Source organism: Myxocyprinus asiaticus, chromosome 4 (assembly GCF_019703515.2).
Source record: "Myxocyprinus asiaticus isolate MX2 ecotype Aquarium Trade chromosome 4, UBuf_Myxa_2, whole genome shotgun sequence".
Taxonomy (NCBI): domain Eukaryota; kingdom Metazoa; phylum Chordata; class Actinopteri; order Cypriniformes; family Catostomidae; genus Myxocyprinus; species Myxocyprinus asiaticus.
Window position 1 is genome coordinate 22,781,152 of NC_059347.1, and position 25,340 is coordinate 22,806,491.

A 25,340-nucleotide genomic window follows, 5' to 3' on the forward strand; every position below is an offset into this window, starting at 1 on the left:
AAGTTGAAATATTGTCTTGCGTAATAATGCAAGAGATATGCTGATTAATTAATTTATTTATTTTTACTTTGTTATTTTAAATATTTTTGCTGATAGAGCTTAAAGTTGCATTTAACCTAGAGTATTCCTCATGTTCCTCTTAAAATGGCTTGAGAATATCTTTAAATATTGACTTCAATGAAACTAGGTATATTTTATTTTATATTTATACTTGTTTATTTAGCATATGTTTTCAACTATACATTTTCTCTATTATATTTCCATTAAATGATGCAAACACATTCTCCGTTCACAACTGCACATGGGCTGAATTCCATCTTAGCAATTCGTTTATCCATTTCTTACAACCCACACTCACACACACACCCACACGCATACATACTCAGCCAGGGGATCACCAGACTGAATAACAGTAAGAACTGCTGCAGTCATCAATCTCATGAGGCATGCTGGGTAATGGAGTGTGCGGGAGATGCACGCATGCATCCCTCTCTAAATTTCTTTGTGCTTCTCTTCTCTGCCTCTCTCTTAAATATCCAGATGCCTGACAGCCAATCTGAAGCCTGCCTGTGGACAACATATATCTCAGGGAGAGAAAATTGAAGAATATATATTTCAGAAAACATCTCAGACATTTTATTTTATTTATTAGGAATGACAGAAGAGTTTTAGACATATTTTTACCTCTCTTATGGGAAGCTCTGTATATTGCTTTGTAATAAAAGGTTTGACTACAGTTCAGCTGTCTTAACCAAGAAAAAGAGAAAACCTAGAAATAATACAAAGCCTCACAGAAACAGGGTTTAAGGGAATAAGTATTTTAAAGTGTGACTGAAATGTTTCGAAAATACACAAACAGAATAAGATTTTTGAAAATTTTTTCAAAGTGGCTCACATTAGCCACTTTTCCACCATCGGGCCGAACTGTTCTGAGCACGGTACGAAACTGTTACAGTAGCATTTCCACTGGACCACTGTTTGGCACGGCACGATTATAAACCTTTCTTGGCCCAGAATTCTCTGCACGGTTAGCTAATCGTACTCAACCGTTCTCAACCGTGCTGGTAGAATGGGTTTAGTACGTGGTGACTCATTTAGTGTATCTTCATGAATTTATTATGATGGTTTAACTAGTATTGTTGACTACATTTATTTTTGTACACACCTTTTTTGTTAGGAAAGTAGTTTACGAACTCATTAAAACTCAAAATACATGAATATATTCTCATATACTATTTTCTTATTATACTGATATAATACTTTGTCTAAGGCTGGGAACTTTTACATCTCTGCATTCTCGTGTCCAGTGGTAAACACAAGCCCTCAGCAAATGATGTTAAACCTCGCGCCTTTTTCTCTTTACTTTCCTTTTTGCAACATGGTCTGTGTGCTGTTTGTTAGCAGAGTAAATCCAGGCAAAATAGCAGTCCTAAAAACTGCTCCAATGTTTACTTCATAACGCTGTTGCCAAAAGATGGATCTGTTACGTACCCTCTCCTGATTTCACCACCGCACCACTGTGGAAAAAGAAAACTTAACCGTGCCAGCTGGTCCGGAACGGCACAGAACGGTACGGTTTTGCAATGAGAACCGTTTGGCCCGATGATGGAAAAGCAGCTATTGACTGATCCAATCACAATGAAGATAAATTTTGAATACTTGAGATGTGAAATGACAAGTGTGGTTGAAATGAACAGAAAATGGTTATTTTGGACAAGCATTATCTTAATTTGTTACACATAAAAGCATATTGCTGTCTCAAGAGTATTTGACAAATCTTGACAAATTGACAAATTTTGAACCATAACTATTGCCCCAACATCTACACTATATCACTTTAACCATGTGTGGGGCCCCCTCGCCACCTGTTTCTTTTTTTTCTGATTGATTTTTAATAGAAACTACATTTTGTTATTATTTCTTTTCACACAAATTCTTTTGCTTCATTAATATTATAGAAATATATATATATATATATATTTCAATCTTGATATACTTTGCGAACAGAAAAAAAGGCACATTTTCCTTATGAGGTGCTTTTAGCCATGTTGTACCCTATTATAAATACAATATGTTGTTTGCAAAATTAAATAATTAGATTTTATATTTTCATTGTACTAAAGCAAAAATAAATAAATAAATAAACCTGGAAAAAAAAAAGATTTTATTTTAATTTAAATCTATTTGTAGTCATTTAAAAAACAGAATGAACAGTAATAATGTCAAATTTAGTAAAAAAAATAAAATACTAAAAAAAGACATTTTCTGTAGACTCCCTAGCACCTCCTTGCAGCCCCCTGGGGGTGCCCAGACCCCTGTTTGAAACCCCCTGGCTTATAGGACCCAATTTGTACAGAATGGGTACAGTTAGTGACAGGGCTGAAAGTCTGTGTCATCATGGAGCCCCAGAGGGGCCCGTGTTAAGTAGGTCTGCTCTAAAGGAAATGGAGTTGTCTCAGTGCCTGAGTGCAATTTCCAAATTTCCTGCCAATGACAGCAATCAGTCAGAGCTCTGGGAAATCGACTTGAATAATTTAGCTTAATTATGACTCAGTGTGAATTATTCAATGACTTTTTTTTTTAACTCTCTTGGCCCGTTGTGATTTTTGAGGGGGTAATTATGAATATGCGATCGAGGCTTTCTTTCTAGATAATACAAACTTTGGTTGTTTTTGCATGCAGTAAGACAGCGTCTTTTCTGTTGTTTAGCTATTGTTTATTAGTCCATCTTTTCCTAATCAAACAGGTGTTTATTATTGACATCCATCAATATCAGTGGCCAGACTCTGAGCTCATTTGAGGAAATTACTGCAGCATATTGTATCCCCACCACAAATTACAACTTTGACTCATCACAGACACTGGGAAACTAGTTAGCCTGAAGGAAATGTACCAAAAAGAACCAATTCTGTTTCTGAAAGAATCATTTTCCTGTTCTCGTTCAACATCTGTGTTTAAATACGACTACACCACTACTGTCATGACATAGATGCTCCCATAAAAATAAAGGTAGACCGAAATATCAGTTTTACTGATGAATATTTATTTATTTATTTATTTATTTTTAAACTATCGAGCATCTGCAAAATTCTATGCCGATAGTTACCGATAGTTGCAGCTAGTTTTTTATTCTTATTTCTCCATGTTTCTCTGTGGGCGGCACTGGAGGATTCTACAGATAGAACGGCTTGGTTTGGCAGTACATTAGCGGCCTCTAGAGGTGAAATAAAAACAATTACTGCATCTTGTTGGGATTTGCTTTATCTAAATCTTTCATTATTGATAATATTCATCCATATTTTTATCCTCCCTTTAAAGCATATTTAGTTATTTGTATTAAATAATTGAGTTTTCAAACTGAAGCGAGGGTATGCAAAGAAAAATATATATGGAATTGTGCCCGATCGGCACATACATCGTGTCTCCAACTTCTAACATTAGAACTAAATCTAAAATGTATTTTAATAATACTAAACCTTATTTCACATTAAACCTCATCTAGTGAAAAATATATACAAAACCCTTCATCTGGTGAATATATAGGCTACAAAATGCTTAATTTGGTTAATACTTAATATAGAACATTGTAAAGGGGCCAAGTATCCATCATTTCAAAATAAGAGTCCCAGGAGTGTTTCAGCTTGTTTGTATTTAAAAGTCCCGCAATATGCACCAAATCTTTTTGGTGCATCTTTTCTCATTTTTTTTTTTTTTTTTTCCTTTTCTTCTTCTGGTTATTATTGGGATTTTGGTTGAGGAATAAACTGCATCTGGGATTTTACTCCTTTTTGACTCTTGTAGCCTCTATGTCTGTGCCTGTTATAGTAAGGAAAGAATAATTACATTGTTTTATTTGTTATTATAAAAACCCATTTTAAAAACTATCATCCTAATAATCAGTTATCATTTCCACGTCCTTAGTTATATGTATCGGCAAAATTCACTATTGGTCAACCTCTATATAAAACCATTGTGCATTTTAAAACATCCTGGATATCCAAGTTTAGTCAAACTTATGAGGATCTTCATCTTGAGACAACAATGTAGATTTCCTTAGTTTCTTGCATTAATATGAATCTTAAGTGTATTAGATGGTGATTCCAATGTACTTTGATATATACCACAGTACTGAATGATTACCATATTCATGTACCATGTTATTTATATGATACTCCAATATACTTCAAATAACTCGAAATGTCCAAAAATAAAAATATAGTAGTGCCATGGGCCCGGTTGCAAGAAACTCCTCAAGTTAAAAACACTATAGCAACAATACACTTACAACTAAGGGCCACGGGTAACACTACAATAAGGTTCCATTTATTAACATTAGTAAATACAGGTATAATACATTTATAATTAACAAAAAAATGAACAATATATGTTTTACAGCATTTAGTTATATTTGTTAATATTAATACAAATACAATTTAGCATTTTTAATGCATGATAGTTAATAGTGCATTAACTAATGATAACAAATACAACTGTTGGTCCTTTCTGTTTATCAGACCATTCCTCTCTTTCCAGGCTTTACTTATCTTCAAATTCATTATTCATGAGTCTTTGCTGTCTGTTCTACCAGTATAACTAATTTGGTCCATCATGTCCCACAGAATTGGAAGACACTGGGCCTTATTCATGAAACATGAGTATTACGAATTTATGTGCAAATCATGTATATATCCTTTTTTGTAACGTAAATTGCCTGATTGAATTGAATACATCAATTTAAGTAAGAACGATTTTACATAATATTTTCACACACGTTCGTTTGTGGTCACACGTTTCACATGTCCCACTATTTGTATGAAGTCTAATGTAAAACTTTTATTTTTTTCTTTTTTTTTTCGAGTGCAACCCCTTTTTAAGAATGATAATGTTTTGCAAAAAATCTGCCAGTGGCTTCTATGTGATCCTCTGCTTCAGGGCCATTTCTGTTGCCATATCAACCAGTGACTCTTCCAATTCAACTGGCATTCCTGTCAGTGATGTCTTTGCAAAGGTGTTTCTAATCCACTACTCTGTTATGGACACGGCTTGATTTTCAGGGAAATACTTACGGAACTGCATTTGCATTTCATTTAGATGAGCCCTGAAAACCAGCCGCAAGTTGGCTTTTGACACGGGGGGTTGTCTTTAAAAACTTTTTAAACATCGACGGCACAGCCAGAACTTGCTACAAAGCCAAAGAACCAAAGCAACGCAAGGAAACACAAGTTCATCTCCAACTTTCACTGAAAGTGCTGGTCTCTTTAATATAATTTGAGTAACCCATTTGCAAATCGAGGTATTTATTCTAAATGGAAGTCGATGGTTCTCAAGGCATTGTCTACAGACTCCATAAAGTTACATTTCTCTGAACAGATCATTTCATTCACCTTCTGTTACAATTTACTCACCAACCTGTTTGTCATGTTTGTCTATGTGTTTAGATTAGCAATAAAGTCTCATTTGTATTCAAAGTTAATTTGACTGTGGCCTATTATGATAAATAATCTTGCACTTTAATCCATACCGTGTACATTTACACTACCAAAGTTCCCCACAATCGGGTGGAATTTTCTTAGCCGCAAGGGCTTGTCTATGTATCATGCAGTACGTCCACACTGCAATTTGAGCGACGGCCTGTACTTTTGTTACCAATTCACTATGTTTACCGGTCATTGCCCACGCACTGTCGGAGCAAATTCCCACACAGTTCTTCCATTCAATATTATTGTAAGGAAGTGGACTCTCCGAAGGAGGCGGGAGCCAGTCAAACATCCAACATAAGACACTTTATTGTCATCACTTTTCAGTGTAACAAAGACATTCAACACCACTGCTTTTCAGCAGCACGAACGCACATTAACGAGGTGCTTTTCAGCTCCACATAGACACACACAGCTTTGTTGCATCTCTCTCTCTCTCGGAGGCTCTCTCGACTGCAGCTCTCGTTGCGGCTTTATCTCCTGCCCGCCAACACCGCAATCACCAACAGCTGGGCGAGATAATTCGCTCCAGGTGTTCATCCCAGCCTCGCTTCGCACAGTCATCGCTCGGCCCACCCCACTCTCCACAGTTATGTTCACATACAAATTAATCCAGTGTGGCAAAAAGTTGCTCACCTGTTGCATGTTCAGGAAGAGAGCGACAGAGCAAAAAAATCCTCCTTCATTTTTCTGTCTTCAACAAATCTGACGTAAACCAATATGTATGCTTCTCCGGCAATATCAGTGCTTTCATCAAGTTGGAGAGAAAAAATGCGCTCGATTTAATTTTTGTGACGATCTGCTCTTTCACACCAGCCATAGTATCGTTTGACACTGGAATCAGTGCTAATTGATTGGCAGCGCTTTGTCCACACATGACAGAAACAGTCTCTTTAGCGCAGGGTAAGAAAAAAATCGCACCTAAATTGAGTGGCTCCCCAGTTTTGTCAATCCAATGAGAGATAATGAACAAGGCGTGAAGAGCCTTCTCATTCACCATCACAGCTTTCTGCAGGAGTGATTTTTTACCACGTAGCTCCAGTAGTTTTTGCTGAAAAGACTCAAGTGGCTTTTTCTGCTGTGATTCTTGCTTAGTTTTCAAGTGTCTTAGCGTCTTGGAAGGTTTAAGGCTCTCCTTCGCTAACACGTCGCCACAAATCACACACTGTGGTTGAGGATCCCCCCCATCGCTGGTCTGAGTGAGTCCATATTTCAAGTACTTTTCATCATATTTCTTGCTTTTGGCCTTCTTCCCTTTTGACTCATTCATGGCTGGACGCTTTATAGTGAATTAGCACCAATTAGAAATCAATCCATGTTTAATCAATTATGATGGGTATGAACCACAAATTGCTAAGCCCATATTACTTCTTCCAATCAGCAGTTAATTAGTTTATTTCATGATGCCGGTAGGTGGTGCCATTAGGCGATTATTTTATACAATCCTTCAAAATAAAAGTTTTCCCGCGACCGCTTTGTAACCACCAGGTTAAGAACCACTGGTGTAGAACATACTGAAGCACTGTAAATTTGTTTAGTCTTTTTGAAGTTTAATTATTATATGACATGATAATGGTTTTACAATTGGAAGGTGCTCATGGTGGAAGTGAGTGAAGCAGGCTTGTCTAAACTCTCTGCACTTGTTACTGTGATAATGATGGTAAGTACTGTCTGATTCAGGGAGAATGTTTTAATTGTGCTTGTTGATAAAGTAATTGCACCTAGTTGCACCTAAATGTGTAACAAGGAGATAGTGGGGTAAGAAATCATTTAACCTTTTTCACATGTTAGTTTCTCCTGTACTGACGGACCCCCCCCCCCCCCCCCAGCGTGAGTTCTTTAATGCACGCTGTAATAAAAAAAAAAGTCTTAACTTACACTTTACCGCAGATGCACTAAAGGACAGATTATATCACAGCAGGTGCATTGAAGGTCAGATTATATAATATCAAGCATATAATGTGTTTTTTAGATGTTGATCATGATTGATTTTGATGGATAATATGCGTTTGCGAATGCACTTGCCGGCTATGCGCTATGCTAAAATAGACAAAATACCTGGCCATATTTTGTCTCAAATGTAAATTATTCAATATTAACTCATTGTTTATGTCTCCTTGTTTATGAAAGCAATATCTCAAAATCATGCAATTGTGTGTTGTAGTGAATATCATCATGGATGTGATTACCTGTAGTCTCATGCACAGCTGCAAGTGTAGATCTTGCTTAACTTTATCCACTTACAAGGTGCAGGGATTCAATCAACAGAAATCAAGCAGAGGAATCAAGCAACACTTGCGTTAAAAAACTTTATTTGAATTTAGAATTAATAAAACATACAAACGCATTTCGTTGCGTAGCGTTTTGGTACAAAACATACACATTTAAAACAGCTCTGACCAATTACCAGTAAGAAAGCAAACAAAGACAACCAATCAGTTTGGGCTCTGAAATTAAATACAGCTAACAAGGGATTCCTCCAGTGGTTATTTTTAATAGGTTAATAAGGGCTATTCATTAGCTCAATCAGTCAATCAATCAAACAGACAACCAAACAGACAACCAATCTCAGTATCAAAAGTACAGTAAAGTAAGTACAGTAGCTAGCAATACTGAAACATTACAGATACAAACACAGTTCTCAAGAAACACAGAAACTTCAAACATCAATATCAATTACTATATTGATTATTATTATTTGAGCTAAATTCTACTGATCTGCTTTCCTCTCTGATTTTTTTTCATCGGCACATAGTGCGATGCATAACAAAATCTGTCAGTACAAATCTGTCAATAAAAGAGCACTGACTGGCTCATTACTAATCAGTTATTTACATATTTATTGATAATTTATAAATTATAAATACTGTTTATTGCACATAATCCATACACAATATCTGACACATGAATTTTTGCCTGTTTTATTGAAAGGACTCTGAAAAGGTGATGTGAAACAGTAGGGAGAAGGGGGTAGGGGGAAGGAATGATCCAAGCTGGATTCAAACTCAGGTGGCCTACATTAGCACCACCACCACACAATGTTTTGTCTCCAATGAGACTTGAAATTAATACCATTAGCCACTTCTTAGACAAGCCAGCAAACAAACAAATAAATAAATAAATCGATAAATTACTACAGTTCCTTGGTTTCTGTGCAAGATAGTGGTCTTCAGTTTCATGCTTCCCAGCCTTTAGATCAACAATGGCACTCTTCAACATTTATTGGTCCATTAAATGTCCAGTTTGAGAGCGGGTCTGCAGGATTATAGTAGAAATGTACTGTACATATTGATCAAAAGGGAGAGGATGAATAGCCCACCAGTGACCACACTATGACCCTGCAGATATATCTAACTCACTCAATCCATCTATTTGTCCCTACTGTGACTGGATCTCCCTTAACCCCTATAGGTTTTTGTTGTATTTGGTGGAGTGGTTTGATTCATGTGGTGGGGAATGTGCTCAGTCCTCATGTTGGAATGCTTGGAAAGTTTTCTCATTCAGTCCATCTTGAAAATTGGGTGAAGCCTCTATGCTTGACTGAGAGAAATCATCCCTGACCACAGGATGTACATGTTTTAGTCAGCATAATGATAAACTACTGTGAATCTGCCCACTAGATTTCACTACCTATAATTCTGCATGTCATCGTGCAGACAGCTGCCAAGGGCAGGGGCATGTGGTGTACATCAGAGCCTTAGCTTATGTGTCAGCAGTTTTCCACATCTCTCAGCGTCCCGCCACATTCACGCCTCACAGATATACAGCTCAGTGCTGCAGTGAAGGATCTCCTGCCTTTCTTTTTGTTTTGCAATATTCTGTTTAATACACTGGGTTGTTAAGCCAAAATATTAGGTTTCGCAAAACAAAATTTTAAGGGTTAGATCAGGGCTAAAATGCTTTCAATTATTAGTATTTTTTTTTTTCACATCAATCTACACTCCATACACCATAATGACAAAGCAAAAACAGATTTTTGATAACTTTGCAAATGTATTAAAAAGAAAAAATTGAAATATCACATTGACATAAGTATTCAGACCCTTACCTCAGTACTTAGTTGAAGCACCTTTGGCAGCGATTACAGACTCATTTCTTTTTGGGTATGATGCGACAAGTTTTGCACTCCTGGATTTGGGGATTTTCTGCCATTCTTCTCTCTAGCTCTTTCTGGTTGGATGGGGACCATCATGGACAGCCATTTTCAGGTCTCTCCAGAGATGTTCGATTGGGTTCAAGTCCGGGCTCTCACAAAAAAGGACATTCACAGAGTTGTCCCTAAGCCACTCTTTTATTGTCTTGGCTGTGTGCTTAGGGTCATTGTCCTGTTGAAAGGTGAACCTTCTGTCCAGTCGGAGGTCCTGAGCACTCTAGACCATGTTTTCATTAAGAATATCTCTGTATTTTGCTGGTTCAGCTTTCCTTCAACCCTGACCAGTCCCCCAGTCCCGGCCACTGAAAAACACCCCCACAGCATGATGCTTCACCATTGGGATGGTATTGCGCAGGTGATGAGTGGTTTCTGGTTTCCTCCAGTCATGATGCTTGGAATTGAGGCCAAATAGTTCAATTTTTATTTCATCACACCAGAGAATCTTGTTTCTCACAGTCTAAGAGTCCTTTAGGTGCTTTTTTGAAAATTTCAAGCAGGCTTTCATGTGTCTTACACTGAGAAGAGGCTTCCGTCTGGCCACTCTGCCATAAAGCCCAGATCGGTGGAGTGTTGCAGTGATGATTGTCCTTCTACAAGTTTCTCCCATCTCCACATATGATCAACCAGAATGACCATCGGGTTCTTGGTCACCTCTCTTACCAAGGCCCTTCTCCCCTTATTGCTCAGTTTGGCCAGGCGGCCAGCTCAAGGAAGAATCCTGGTTGTTCCACACTTCTTCCATTTAAGAATTATGGAGGCCACTGTGCTCTTGGGAATCTTCAATGCAACCAAAAAAATGTGTCGCCTTACCCAGATCTGTGCCTCGACACAATCACATTGTTCCTTTGACCTCATGGCTTAGTTTTTGCTCTAATATGCATTTTTAGCTGTGAGACCTTATATAGACAGGTTAAGTTCACTTAACTTGGTGTTCATATTGAATGAACTTAAATATTTAAATTAAGGTAACTAGATGCAAGTAGACTCAGATTTGCTATTTTTTCTACTTAATTATTTTAGTTGAATCTACTCAAATTTAAATCACACAGTTACACAGCTCAAATAAAGAAGATTATAAATGACTCTAGGTCAATCAATAAATAAACTGCATAAATGCATAAATACCTGTACTTTAGTTGCACGTGCACAAGGTGAACTGAAGGATCCAACATGACCAAAGGGTACACAGATGACCCTGTCATCACACTAAATAATAATGCAAAAAGCTAAAACCTCCATAAATTCTTAATAACAACAATTTAAATGCCCCCATAAGTTCCCTTTGACCAAGGCAACTTCATTAAATAATTAAAGCACAAGGGGTTAAGTTTATTCCCCATAGCTTCAATTTTGTACTCAATTGTTTGAGTTATTAGAATTTTTTAAGATAAATAAGTTAATGGAACATAGATATTGGAGTTATGTGCCCAAAGCTTGAAATTTCAAGTGATGTTTAATTAAGATATCTTGATTTTCCCAGTAATGACATTACGGTTTACAGTGTTGAAACAAATGTGCAAAAACAGCGCTCATTCTGAACTTTAGCTATGATATATTAAATATATGGCTGCCCACATTTACACATCAAAGATGCCAAAGATTTGATGTTTAGAAACTTAGCAATAACTACTGTTGCAAACATGCATAGAGAGTATTTACATAGAATTATCTTTAAACTCAAAAGTCTTAAAAAGCAGCAAAATGGCCCACTTGATTTCAGAGAGAGAGTGGAAAGTGCTGAAGTAATTAAAAACTGAATTCTAAGTGTTTTCTGTCCATTAAATGCACATTATATGTTAACTTCAGAAAAAAAAAAAAGGGTATAATCTGACTGACCCTTTGAATCTCCCAAACAGAATAAAAGCACAGACAGCGTGTGGTGATAATGAGTTATAGGAACAAGTTTGATTACTGTGCCAGATGCATCACCCACTGCTCTAATGACATTACAAAGGCTTTCCCTCAGAGACAGAGAGGACTCTGATAAATTATGATGGGCACAGAGAGGAACACACTGCAGAGGTGTTGAATGGGAATTCCCTGGAGGCGAGTTGATGTGATTTCAGTGAGTAAATATGAAGCTAGCCCCCCGCCCCACCCACACACAACTTTTTTCAGTTATATAACATACCCCAGACTGCAATTAGTTTGCATGACAGATAAAGGAGAGTAATGTATGTTCCAAGGTAAATGGACACATACAGTGTTTCGTACAAGTAGTCACACAGAACTCTATCAGAAAGACATGTAGAATCATGCACAAACATACATGCACACACAGTTTTATGACAGTGGGTCATGTATATCTCACAGACCTGCAGGTTTCTTCAGAGCAGAACATGAGCTGATTTTAAATATAAGGATGTTCATTCCCTGCAAATACAACACTGATTTCTCCTAATAATGACATTTCTCCTGGCTTTGATGTTTGTCTTTGTCAGTATAATCAGATCTAAGGGACTACATATTGGAACTGCTTTATTCAGGACCATCCATCTGTAATTTCTGTGGTTTGGTAGAACAGGCTGTGCTTATGTATAGACTATAATAAATACCAACTTGTGATTGTCCCTTTGTTTGTGCCATTTTATGCACAAAATGCTACTTACCTGCTCCAAATTCCTAAAATTGTAAAATTGTTACTAAAATAGTTTAGATCCAAAGATTTGCAGAGTGTTATGACATATTGACCTGTATAATTTGTTTTTAATATGCACACTTGTCTTATTGATGCAGCTAATTTTCATATTGGTAATCGAAAATACCTGTCTTATTCACTTAATGTATTTGTGAAGAACTGGTCCACTGCAGTTAGAGCAGGTCAGATGACAGATGCAGAGCACTGAGCAGATTTTAAACTGAAGACACAGTGACATCTAGTGATTTCTTATAAGAACTGTTTTTTTTCTTTCACACTGTACACCAGTGGAGTCAAGTTTTTAAAGGGATAGTTCACCCAAAGATTAAAATTCTCTCATCATTTTCTCACCCTTATGCCATCCCACATATGCATGACTTTCTTCTGCTGAACACAAAGATTTTTAGAAGAATATTTCAGCTCTGTAGTTCCTCACAATTCAAGTGAATGGGCACCAAAATTTTGAAGCTCCAAAAAGCACATAAAGGCAACACAAAAGTAATCCATAAGACTCCAATTGTTAAATACGTGTCTTCCGATGTGTTATGATAGGTGTGGGTGAACTTTTTTACTATAAATTCTCCTCCCTGCCTAATAGGTGACGATATGCACAAAGTATGTGAATCATCAAAAAAACAAAAGAAGAATGTGAAAGTGAAAGTGAAAGTGGAGATTGATAGTATAAAAGGACTTTAATATTGATTTTTTTCTCACAACATGTACATTAATCAAAACAATGTATTTTATGCCATGTTTCAGAGAGCCAAGTCACAGTCACTTTTGCAGGTCTCATAATGTATTAGGATCAGTAGCACACATCAAATGTTATACTATTTTGTCAATCTTTCTGTTAAGACCTCTTATATTTTCTCAGGGTATATAATGAGGCACTGTCATGTTGATTATTTAAAAAAAAAAAAAAATTTAAATTCATGTTTGTACTGAGTGTATTCGCACAGACTTCTATTGGCTCCAAACAGCACATTTCACACTCGCTTTAGAGTTTGAGCCATTAAGGGCTGACTGGCACAGCTGAGTTGCTCCTGATGTCATCCATCAGAACCATCTACTCTCCTACACAAACCATAGAAAATACCACAGATATTGGGGATGAATAAGAGGAATTAATGAATACAAAAATAAAACATTTGATTGGTGTTATCAGAAATAAACACTGCATCTCAGTCGCAGAATATTTTATAGTGGGATTTTATTGTGATTTTAAGTGGCTATCAATCCTGTGGCATATACTGTACAGCTGACACAAACAAAGATTCTGGACGAACAGAATAAACTCAGTGAAGTTGTACTTTTAGCTTGTTGAAGAACAGCCAAATTAGTAGTTATGTGTTAAGGCAGGCGTTTTCAACTTGTGGGGCGAGCACATGTCAAGGGGGCGTGAGATCCCAGTGAGTTGAGTTGTTTGAATCCGTTCACCAAAAAGAATCATTCAGTCACCATTTCTGCTGATTACACCTTTAGTTTAGTTTATTTTAGTCTCCAGTGTTGTGTGAGTCATTAAATCATTGATTTAAATTATTCTTAAAAGAAGTGTCATGATCGACATAATGAAAGTGAACGAGGAAGATTCATTTGTTTAAAAGATTCATTCAAAAACACAGATTTGTTCGCGAATTAAACATTGCTAGTTTTTTTTCACAAAAGATTGGACAAAATGACAAGTTTGACAAACAGTAAGTAAAATATTGATTCATGGATTTGTGCATTGTGCTATATAACAAACCACATCCACAGTGTGTTGTATGCTCTGGGGTGCTTGCAAATTTAACATCAGTGAAACTAATAACACAAACCACTTGATGTTCGGTTGACTGGTTGGCAGGGTTGACAACCCAAAAACCATCAATTACCAGCCAAACCACAGAGTGAAGCTCAGAGTGAAGCTAAGATCTTTATATGCTCTGTGTCTGTATGTGTAATGCACGAATAACCTTTCTTAAAATATTTAACAGAATGTTAAGTAGTAGCCTATGTCAAGTGTAAGCATGCATTTCTTATACAGTTAAAATACATAGTGGTCACTGGCTGTGAATGTCAAGGGATAGTTCACCCAAGAATGAAAATTCTCTCGTCATTTACTCACCCTCAGGCCATCCCAGATGTGAATGACTTTCTTTCTTCTGCAAAACTCAAATTATGATTTTTAGAAGAATATTTAATCTCTGTAGGTCAATACAATGCAAGTGAATGGTGGCCAGAACTCAGAATGTTCAAAAAGCACATAAAGACAGCATAAACAATAATCCATACAACTCCAGTGGTTAAATCCATGTCTTCAGAAGTGATATGAAGGGGTGCCGTGAAGATATTTGTGCCCCTGACAACTTTACACTTTGGGTCCCCTATCTTATTGTAACCCGAACAACATTTTTTTCCCCATTAACAGTTATCATTAATAATAAACATGAACATAATCATGATAGCACATTTGATAAGAGACAATAAAAAACAAATTTAGTTTGAAAAGATCATTAAAATAACAATGCATTTAAATGAATGTCATTTTAGTGAGTTGGTTTTTAAGACGTAATTTTTAAATGAAGTGGTCATTTGATTTGCCACTTCAGGCATTCCTCAATTAAGGTGTCTTTTTTTTTTTTTTTGAAGTGAATATATATATATATATTAATTATAAGAGAATTTCCATGACAACCCCTAGAATACATTTGTGGGTCCTATATAACCCATATGTATTTCCTATGGTATTCACGACTTTAATTTTTTGAAAAACATTGATTGATTGTAGATAGTTTAAGAAATATAGTATGGCAATATAGGGTATATAAGGTTGCAATTTTACGTTCATAATTTTTTTTTTACATTTTATCCTAGTTCATTGTGCTTACAGTATATGTATGTGTTTGTGTGGGTAGAGTTTATGAGACATTTCATATTTTGCCACCAAACATGGAAATTGCATATATTTCTGTTATACAGGCTTTTTTAGAAGCCTGCTCTCACCCACAAGTGTATTTGAATAAAATCAGAATTGAATAAAAAATACATAAACTATTTAAAAATGTACATTATTTTATAAAAAAAATTATATTATTATCTTTATTATCAATAGAGTTAATTTACCTTAAATAAATAAGTCATTTTATAAAGAATAAGCATCAAGTTACATGATTCATATGACTTAACTTTTTTATTTATTATTTTTTGTGTGTGTGATCATCAATCTAGGACCTGCCTTGAAATATCCAATGAATGAATGTCATCTTGGCTAAATTTGTCATATGAAAGCCTGGTTTGTGACGTGTCCAGCACGAGGATGCGCCGTGTGCAGTAATGTTGGGAAGCGCAATTAGCTCTTAAATGTTTTTTTTTATTTTATTTGTTTATGAACCACTGAAAGTCTTAAGGGGGATTCCACACACTAGATCTTCTTTTATTGTCAAGTAAAATTAAGAGCAGTCTTCTTATTAGCTAACCAGTGCGAAATGGCCATTTAAAACAAAATCACTCCGGAAATGTCTTGGGGGTTCTGCTGGGCCCCCGTTTCTCCAGACATAGAATCATCCTAACTTCCCTGGGTCCTTTTTTTTTTTTTTTTTTGTGTATATCTCCACCTCCAGTAGGTGGCGATATGTACAAACAATTCGAATCACCAAAAAAACAAAAGAAGAATAATGTGGAAATGAAAGTGAACGTGTATGTTTTACAGTAAAAATAACTTAAATATCGATCTGTCTCTCACCCACACCTATCATATTGATTCTGAAGATAAGGATTTAACCACTGGAGTTGTATGGACTGTTGAGTTGTGCATCATCATCATCATAGGGCACTAATGTGCCAGGACGTCCACTGGTGCCCCCTCAAGATGCCTCTGAACACAGTCATGCTTACTGTGCTGTTTTTTATGTGTTTGCAGGAACCAGTGACCCCTATGTGAAGTTTAAGATAGCAGGGAAGGAGGTGTTCCGCAGCAAGACAATACACAAGAACCTGAACCCAGTATGGGATGAGAAAGTCAGTCTGCTGGTGGAGAGTTTGAGAGAGCCTCTCTATATGAAGGTACATGATGAAACTTAATCTTAATCAAGTCAAAATTAAAGTTTGATAAATCACTTGAGTAAATCACTTGAGTGCATTGCATTTGCAGTAGTAAAAATCAAAGAATCCTTATTTGTTTTCTTTAAATAATAAAAATAAAACACATTCATATGACAAATTTAGCCATGATGACATTCATTCATTGGATATTTCAAGGCAGGTCCTAGATTGATGATCACACGCAACACAAAATAATAAATAAAAAAGTTAAGTCATATGAATCGTAACTTGAATCACACAAACAGAAGACATGCTGAAGCTGAAAGGATGAACAATTATCCTATCATAAAGTAAATAATTATGACAAACTGTATTCAGACATGTAGGATGTGCAAATGTAATCATGTTGTTCAGACATTGTTGATTGTTTGTTATGTTCTTCATTGCTTGCCAGATTAAAACACATTTAGTAAATTTGCATTCTGCATACACTTACACTGACCTTTTAAATGGTCAAAGCAACTTCTGATGCTTTTCTTTATTGTGGGTATTCAAATCAATCACTATTGGGTGTTTTCTTTTCTCTGCAGGTTTTTGACTATGACTTTGGGCTGCAGGATGACTTTATGGGTTCTGCATATCTCTATTTAGAGTCCCTGGAGCACCAAAGGTCCTCTGATGCTTTGTGACAATGCAGCTAATGCATGCTGAAGCATTTACTTTGACACTGTTGCCCCCTGCTGTTAATCTATGAACAAACACATTGATAGCAGCAGGTATCAGGTTGTTCTTTAAATTAAGTGCATTCTCTCTGTGCCTGTTTAGGACACTGGATGTGACCCTTGACCTCAAAGATCCCCACTATCCCAACCATGACCTGGGTTCACTTGAACTGGCGGTCACACTTATTCCAAAAGAGGGAGACTTCAGGGAAGCAGTGAGTACATCCCTTTTGATTTTCATATCTCCATGTGCTTTGTTCTAATCAGTGTTTTGAGCTAGAGGTGTGTGATGTGGCATTTTTATGGATCAGCTGTGCCTAGAATACTTGATATTTTACTCAGAGTTGAGTAAATTATATGGATATTCCCGAAATTTCCATTGTTTGTCATTCTCAAGAGATACAAGAATTCTGCTGTCATTTTTAAATTGCATCTTAAGGGTGATAATATCATGGAATTTTGATTAAAATTGTGTTTTGTCAGGCCTGTAATCTTAAAAAATCATGGACATTACATAAAAGAATGGCTGTACAATATTTTGTTGGCTTAAAATCCCAAATAGCTCTTTGGGAGTGCATTCTCTATCAAATTATTTCTATGATCCTCATTTACTAATCACAAACGACTAAAAAGAAAGAATTTAAATTCATTGGTGAAGATGTGTGAAAACATTTTGTCTAACTAAGAAATGTTTGTTTTTGTTTTTTTTGACTAACTTAACTTTTGTTTTTTACAATCTACCTCTTTCAGTAATTTATTTAGACATTTTTCATCTACTTTCAAGTTCTTATGTTTTTTTTTTTCAGCCACAAAAGAAAGATAATCTTTTTTAAACCTTTTGTCATTTATATATTTTCATTCTTGGTGACCTCACTGAGTTGGTCAATTATGATACAATCACTTATAACACTTATATATATTTTTGTATTTATATATGTGTGTGTGTGTGTGTGTGTGGGCATATGCATATTTGTGTGTTAGTGAACTAAAAAAGCTCTGAAAGAATAGATTTAATTTGTTTCTATATGAATTCTTTTAAAAAAAATTATTATTAGCTCATAATGGCTGACCCGTATAGCTTCCACGTGCTGCCCCCTTTTGACCCCGTGGCTCATCTTAGCTATATTGAAACAGGACTTCATCCCTCTGTAGGTTCACCTCTAACAACCTCAGCCTGTTAGACATGGCAATGGGTGGCCTCATAACACTTTGTCTCATTCACAGACCATGCTTATGAGAAGGAGCTGGAAACGATCCAGTAAGGTAATCCCTGTATGTTCCACCTGTACTGATCCCCTACCTCCTGCAGTTCTTTGCTTTGGCTGAAGGGGGCATTGACCCTCTGTCCTATACCTTTTTTCCCATTCACTTTTTTTATTTCAGTTTTAAAAGAGGCTTCTGCTGGCTTTATTTCCTTTTTGCTGCAATATACAGAAGAAAAAATACTTAGTGTGCGATAAAAGGGAGAGTGCATCCTATGTTTTAAGAAGACTCAAATTAGCAATCAAAGAGGAAGCTTTATATTAAAATGGAAGACTTTCAGAGTTTCCTTTGTGTATTGCAGCAGCTGGCTGAGAAAATAAAGCATTCTCTGTTTTTGTCATCTTCATTGTGCATTAATAACACGTTGGCATGCACTGCAGAGCCATTTGTGTTCTGAGAGGAGATAAAGCACTTTAACACGAGTGTGTTTGATTACATTGGAGACACTGGATGATCTGCTCATTATATGCCTTATAGTTGATCAGGGTTAATGTCTGGATTATTTATTTATTTAACCTATTACTTATTTGTTTGTTGGTTTGTTTGAATATATATATATATATGTGTGTTTATTTTTATATCAAAATTTAAAATTATATATAATATAAATGTATATTATAATTTATTATATGGACCAAATCATGTAAAGTGTGTGTAAATCTAGAGTCTCTCTCAGTCAGTTCTGTGGCTTGTATGTTTCCTTGTTGTACAATTTTATAACCTCTTTTATAACTCTTCATAAGTGTTTAAAAAGATTACAAGTGTTTAAAAGATACAGCCAAATATATTTATTTCCCTTTCAAGAAAGTACTGTGGCATTACCGTATTCATGTGCCATGATATTTACATGGTTTTACCATAGTACATGTCCAAAATACATACAGAAACTCATAATAACATTGTACTATATCCAAAAACACATGGTAATACCACTGATTTTTTTTTTTTTTTTTTTTTTGTAAGTGATTGTATTCATTACTGTTAAATGTGTTCCTAAATGTCAACGTCTTCAGTTATCATTCTACCGTGATCTTTATTTGCTCGTCAGTTTTTCCTTATGTTGTGAATGGATTGGTGTGTATGGAAGTGGCATGCACGTCTGTGAAGGGAAGAATGTACTCTCTTTGTCTCTGGTTTATGCATGCAGCATATCTAGCCTATAAAACAGACCTTTCTGTTGGCTGTTGAGTGAAAGTCCTAGTTTAAGTGGAAGTTGGTGGTCTTCAAGTGGAGTCCTAGTTTAAGACATTTCTAACACACAACCTAGTTGCTTTGATTTGTGCTACTCAAGAGAATAAAAAGCACAGCTCTATAGCTACACATTCCCCATAGACGTCAAATAACTCCTGTTTTGTTTGGACTAATGTTCAAGTCCAACTTTTAGAGAGGCCCAGAAACATGAAAGTGGCTCTCCAGTGTGAGAGAATGGATGTCCTGCTGAAAAGCTTACCCACCCAAGTCTTTGAAGCTCCAAAGTGGGCCATGTTGGCTGAAACTCGGGAATACAGTAACAGTGCTACGATAACTACTTTAGCGCCACACGCTGTGTACACTTGGGTGTTTCTGCAATTTATACTCCACATATCTCTTTTATTTCTAAAATACTGTAAATGATGTAAACCGAGGGGGATTTGTAATTGATACATCTCCAAAATTAAGACTTATTCTCTGATCTGAATATAAAGAAAAACTCCACCCCATTGTGGATGTAAGAACAAAGTTAATGCCAACACAGCTGTTAGCCAAAATCCTTATTTATTTGTTGTTACATCCAGTTCAATTTTCTTTAAAAACATATACTTTAAGATTTTATACTTTGTTTTGTTTGACCTGATCTGAACCGTTTTTTTCACTCATTTCAAATTTCACTGAGGGGCTGCAGCCTTTCTATTCACAGCTAATCAGAAGAATGTCAGAAGAAAACTGAGCAACTATGGTTGCCACCCATCCTATAAAATACGGGACCGTCACGTATTTAAAGATAAAATGGTGCATCCCGTATCGAATCAATACGCGACATGATTTGCTGGTCAGATGGCGTCACGGTGAAATCGTTCCAGATCGCTAATTAAGCATTGATATAAATTGGACAGTTTGCCTATGGTGGGTAAGGGACCATCTGAAAAGTCCACAAATGGTGCTAAAACTGTGGATTATTTTCTATATAAATGTTCAATAAGATCAAACAATGTATGAATACAATCATTGAATCATAAAGACAAGTACAGGTGAAGGAAATAAATAAACAAATAAAATAAAATAAATAAAAATGATTATAAAATGTAAAAATACGTATAAACCAACCAAAATGTATACACAAATAAGACTAAAAAAAAGACAAATAATAGAAAAATAAATATATTTTTAACATATAAAAGATGTATTTTGTTATTAGTCATGGGTCAGGAAAGTTCTAATTTTAGCATATAAAAAAGGATATACAGTACTGTGCAAAAGTCTTGGGCACATAAGATGTTTCACAAAAGCATTTGTCTTAAGATGGTTATTTACAGTACTGTGCAAAAGTTTTAGGCACTTGTGAAAAATGTTGCATAGTGATGATATCTTCAAAAATAATGACATAAATAGTTTTCATTTATCACTTAATGTCATACAAAGTCCAGTAAACATAAAAAAGCTAAATCAATATTTGATGTGACCACCTTTGCCTTTAAAACAGCACCAATTCTCCTAGGTACACCTAGACACAGTTTTTCTTAGTTGTTGGCAGATAGGACTTTCCAAGCTTCTTGGAGGATTTGCCACAGTTCTTTTATCTATTTAGTTTGTCTCAATTGCTTCTGTGTCTTCATGTAATCTCAGACTGATACAATGTTTAGTGGGGGGTTTTGTGGGGGCCATGACATCTGTTGCAGGGCTCCCTGTTCTTCTATTCTAATCTTTTCTATTTGCAAAAGTAATGTTTGGGAGTCTAACATTTATATTTCCTACTGACACACTGAAGCTGAAGATATAAATAACCATCTTAAGACAAATGCTTTTGTGAAACATCTTATGTGCTTCAGACTTTTGCACAGTACTGTATATATTCAGCTTTTGTGTGTCAATAGGAAATATAAATGTTATACTATAAACTATTTATGTCATTATTTTTGAAGACATCCTCACTATGCAGCATTTTTCACAAGTGCCTAAAACTTTTGTTTTAAGTGTCCCTTATTTTACATCTTCAAAGTGGCAACCCTATGAGCAGCTCAAGTTGTTTTTGGCAGGCATCATTAGAGCTCTGAATGCTTATGTGAACTTAAAAAAATAAATCTGTCATCATTACTCAACCTCATGTCGTTCTGAAACTGTATGTCTTTCTTTCTTCTGTGGAACACGAAAGGAGATGTAAGGCAGAATGTGTTTGCTGCTCTCTTTCCCATACAATGAAAGTGAAACTTTCTGTCAAGCTCCAGAAATTATGAAAAATTTGCAGTGCTGTAGTCAGCATGTCGCAATTATATCTGGAGAGAATGCCATTATCTGCCTGCTCTAAACATCAAAGCTGTGTGTTCTTCCAGAAAGGGTTTGCACTGAGTTTAATGAAATGCACTTTAAATAAGAGACACATTAATAAGGGCTCCAAATTAAGCAGAGTTATTCATTAAAATTGTTTATTTGGCAAATGTCTTACTTTACAATTGCAGAAGTGATCAGGACTGCATTTGTTTTCCATTTCACCAGCTGTTGTGCTCATACAATGCAGAGTCTGTGGGGTTGTTGGGAGAATCTCACAAAAACTGTTAAGAAATGTTTGTTTCATATTTTACCACATCAAAAAAATAAGAAATCATATTTTGCATAAAGTAGTCACCTGTTTTAAAATCATTAATAGGTTTTGCATAGTGACCTACTGTATTGGAAAATAATCTAATTATCATTACACATTACTTCTAAAACAATGATATATTATTTAAATATTTAAGTTCATTATATGTTAATTTAATAACATAAATAATTACATTTGTAAAATTACATTTTAGGTATACATGATGATATTATTTAATGTCACAATGCAAAAATTTGAATGGTACTAAAATAGGCTTGATGTTCTTTATGTAAAATGTAACTTTCTATTTGTATTTTTTTTTATTGTAAGATTTACAATATTAGAAAATATGGGCTGGTTTTCTATCTTAAAAGAGGTTTAGGAGATTTCTTTTTGTATGCTTTTTTATGCTCATGTGGAAAAATACCGTTGACACACTGACGCCTGTGTTTGCTGTTGTTTGTCTCTGTCACTGTGTTTTTGCCATGTTGTGCACACTGTATGCGTACATGTCTTCCTCATGTACCTGCCCCCTAAATGATGTGTCTTTCATGTTTCCAATCATAATGCACAGTTCTACATCTTTTAGATGCATTTCATTGAGTTTCTATTTGCATTGGTGTGTAGGCTATCTTGCCTTACCTGAGCGTGTGTCTGGGTGTCTGTGTTTGTCTCACATTGTAGCATCAGAGCCTGAGGTTATCAGATGTTCACAGGAAAGCGCAGCTATGGAGAGGCATCGTCAGCATCAGTCTTATAGAGGGTCATGACCTCCAGCCAATGGATGCCAATGGCCTCAGTGACCCTTATGTCAAATTCAGAATGGGACATCAAAAGTACAAAAGTAAGGTATGGTCTACAAGCGTGAGAGTTTTATTTCAACCCTGTTATTTAACACAATAGTAACTGTTGATTTGAGACTTTTATGATTTTTGCTTATAATCTCATTCTGTCTGATGCATGTGTACTTTTCGGCTGTGCAGACAATTCCAAAAACGCTAAACCCGCAGTGGAGAGAGCAGTTTGACTTCCACCTATATGATGAACAGGGTGGTTTCGTAGACATTACTGTCTGGGACAAAGATGCAGGAAAGAGAGATGACTTTATGGGCAGGTGGGTCCTGCATTTTGGCCATTTTCAATATGCGTATAATGTTTGTATATAAAATTGTGATATTCTCATCTTCTCATGCTCTCATATTCAAGCATTCTGGATCATTTTGGTTCATAATGAGCTTTTGACAACATGATAATCTGATATTTACTGCCAGTAGGGAGGAGAACATGATTGTGTTGTCAACATTGCTGCATCTAAAGTGTTGAGGTGAATGTAGAATGGAATAAACCATTGCGAGGAGGCTCAGATTGTACAGACCATAAACCCCTGCATAGAATGCATTACGTTTAGGACATAGATACTGTATAAGGTAACACATTTGTAACATACTGCATGTAACATACTATAAAAGAACAGGTGTAGGTTTACTATACAGTATATTGTAGCTCTCTTCTCTCTCTCTCTCTCTCTCTCTCTCTCTCTCTCTCTCTCTCTCTCTCTATAACACACACTCACACACACATGTTGGTGCAGCTATCATTATGAGGACTCTCCATAGACATAATGATTTTTATACTGTATGAACTATAGAATCTATCCCCTAACCCTAACCCTAAACCTAACCCTCACAAAACACTTTCTGCATTTTTACATTTTCAATAAAACATCATTTAGTATGTTTTTTAAGCAATTTGAATTATGGAGACACTAGAAATGTCCTCATAAACCACATTTATAACATAATACCCTTGTAATTTCCAGTTTGTAACCTAAAAAAAAGTCCTCGTAAACCACTTAAACCTGCCCACACACACACACACACACACACACATATACACACACACACATAAGAGAGAGAGAGCAGAAGAGAGAACCCCTTATAGAGTGACTGACAGTAGAGTTAATGGCTAAGGGAAGTGAAATAAGGTTGCTGAGATGACTTAGTAGAGAAGCATTTTCAGTCTTTTACTCTTTTGCGGTTTCATTTTGCCATACACTTTCTTTTTCTTCCACTTTCATGACAAAGAATACCATGGTATTTTGTACCTTGGAGTACCATGTAAATACCAAGCAATATGAATGTGGTATTTAAAATGCACTATGGCCAACATTACATACCAAAATACCATAGTACAGTCATATTCCATAGTACATAATGTGGTTTTTCATGGGCATCACTTTGTTATAAAAAGTGGTGTGGACAGTTTGGGGAGTCGGGGGTTGAGACATCACAAAGTGGCAAAACTCATGAATATTAATTAGGTTATATGCAGATAATGTCAAATAATCTTTTACTGGTTATATAAGTTGTCATTCTTGATGACAAAGTCAAATGCTATAATAGATACACTACCGGTCAATAGTTTTGAAACACTTGACTGAAATGTTTCTCATGATCTTAAAAATCTTTTGATCTGAAGGCGTATGCTTAAATGTTTAAATTAGTTTTGTAGACAAAAATATAATTGTGCCACCATATTCATTTATTTAATTATAAAACTAAATTTTAAAATAAAAAAAGTTTTTGAAATTGATGACTTGGACCAAATAATAAAGAAAAGCAGTCAATAAGTGCCCAACATAGATGGGAACTCCTTCATTACTGTTTAAAAAGCATCCCAGGGTGATACCTCAAGAAGTTGGTTGAGAAAATGTCAAGAGTACATGTCTGCAAATTCTAGGCAAAGGGTGACTACTTTGAAGATGCTAAAATATAAACAGTTTTGATTTATTTTGGATTTTGTTTAGTCACAACATAATTCTCATATTTCCATTTATGTTATTCCATAGTTTTGATGACTTTACTATTATTCTAAAATGTGAAAAAAATTATAAAAAGAATGAGTAAGTGTTTCAAAACTTTTGACCGGTAGTGTATTTCACATAATTAATTTGATAACTTGATCCATACAACTAGTCTCATGGTAAACTTTTTGCCTCTAGTACATGGAGTTCTGGGTTCTAATATGCCCTAATTTAACTTTTTTCATTTAATGAACAAAAATTACATCTGAACATCAGTGGATGTATATCATGAGAAGGGACACATCTGTTTGCACTTTTCTTTGCATTTTAACTGGAAAGGTGGGTGAGTACAGCACATGTCTGGATGCAGAAGAACACATTACCACCCGCTGTCACTCAATGCCACTGATAACAGACGCAATGAGCACTCATCATAACATTAAAAATAGCAAACTCCAGCGCTGTTTTGCCATTTCTTATGACACACAA

At 35.7% G+C, this 25,340-nt stretch overlaps 1 protein-coding gene across 15 annotated transcripts in view; it reads left to right on the forward strand.

The window, feature by feature from the left end:
• The window catches only part of LOC127432191 (multiple C2 and transmembrane domain-containing protein 1-like), a 491,532-nt gene that overhangs the window by 97,440 nt on the left and 368,752 nt on the right, over positions 1 to 25,340 (forward strand). For 6 of the 15 annotated variants that reach the window (XR_007895716.1, XR_007895715.1, XM_051683110.1 and 3 more), the window contains exons 3-8: positions 16,167 to 16,309; positions 16,879 to 16,958; positions 17,114 to 17,225; positions 18,235 to 18,282; positions 22,733 to 22,897; positions 23,032 to 23,162. Coding sequence is in view for 13 of the 15 variants with exons in the window: in XM_051683110.1 (XP_051539070.1) it covers positions 16,167 to 16,309; positions 16,879 to 16,958; positions 17,114 to 17,225; positions 18,235 to 18,282; positions 22,733 to 22,897; positions 23,032 to 23,162 (679 nt within the window). In the remaining 2 variants the exon portion in view is untranslated. Of the gene's footprint in view, positions 1 to 16,166; positions 16,310 to 16,878; positions 16,959 to 17,113; positions 17,226 to 18,234; positions 18,283 to 22,732; positions 22,898 to 23,031; positions 23,163 to 25,340 lie in introns of those variants that run through there. The other 9 variants (XM_051683085.1, XM_051683164.1, XM_051683094.1 and 6 more) reach the window with 7 other exon arrangements.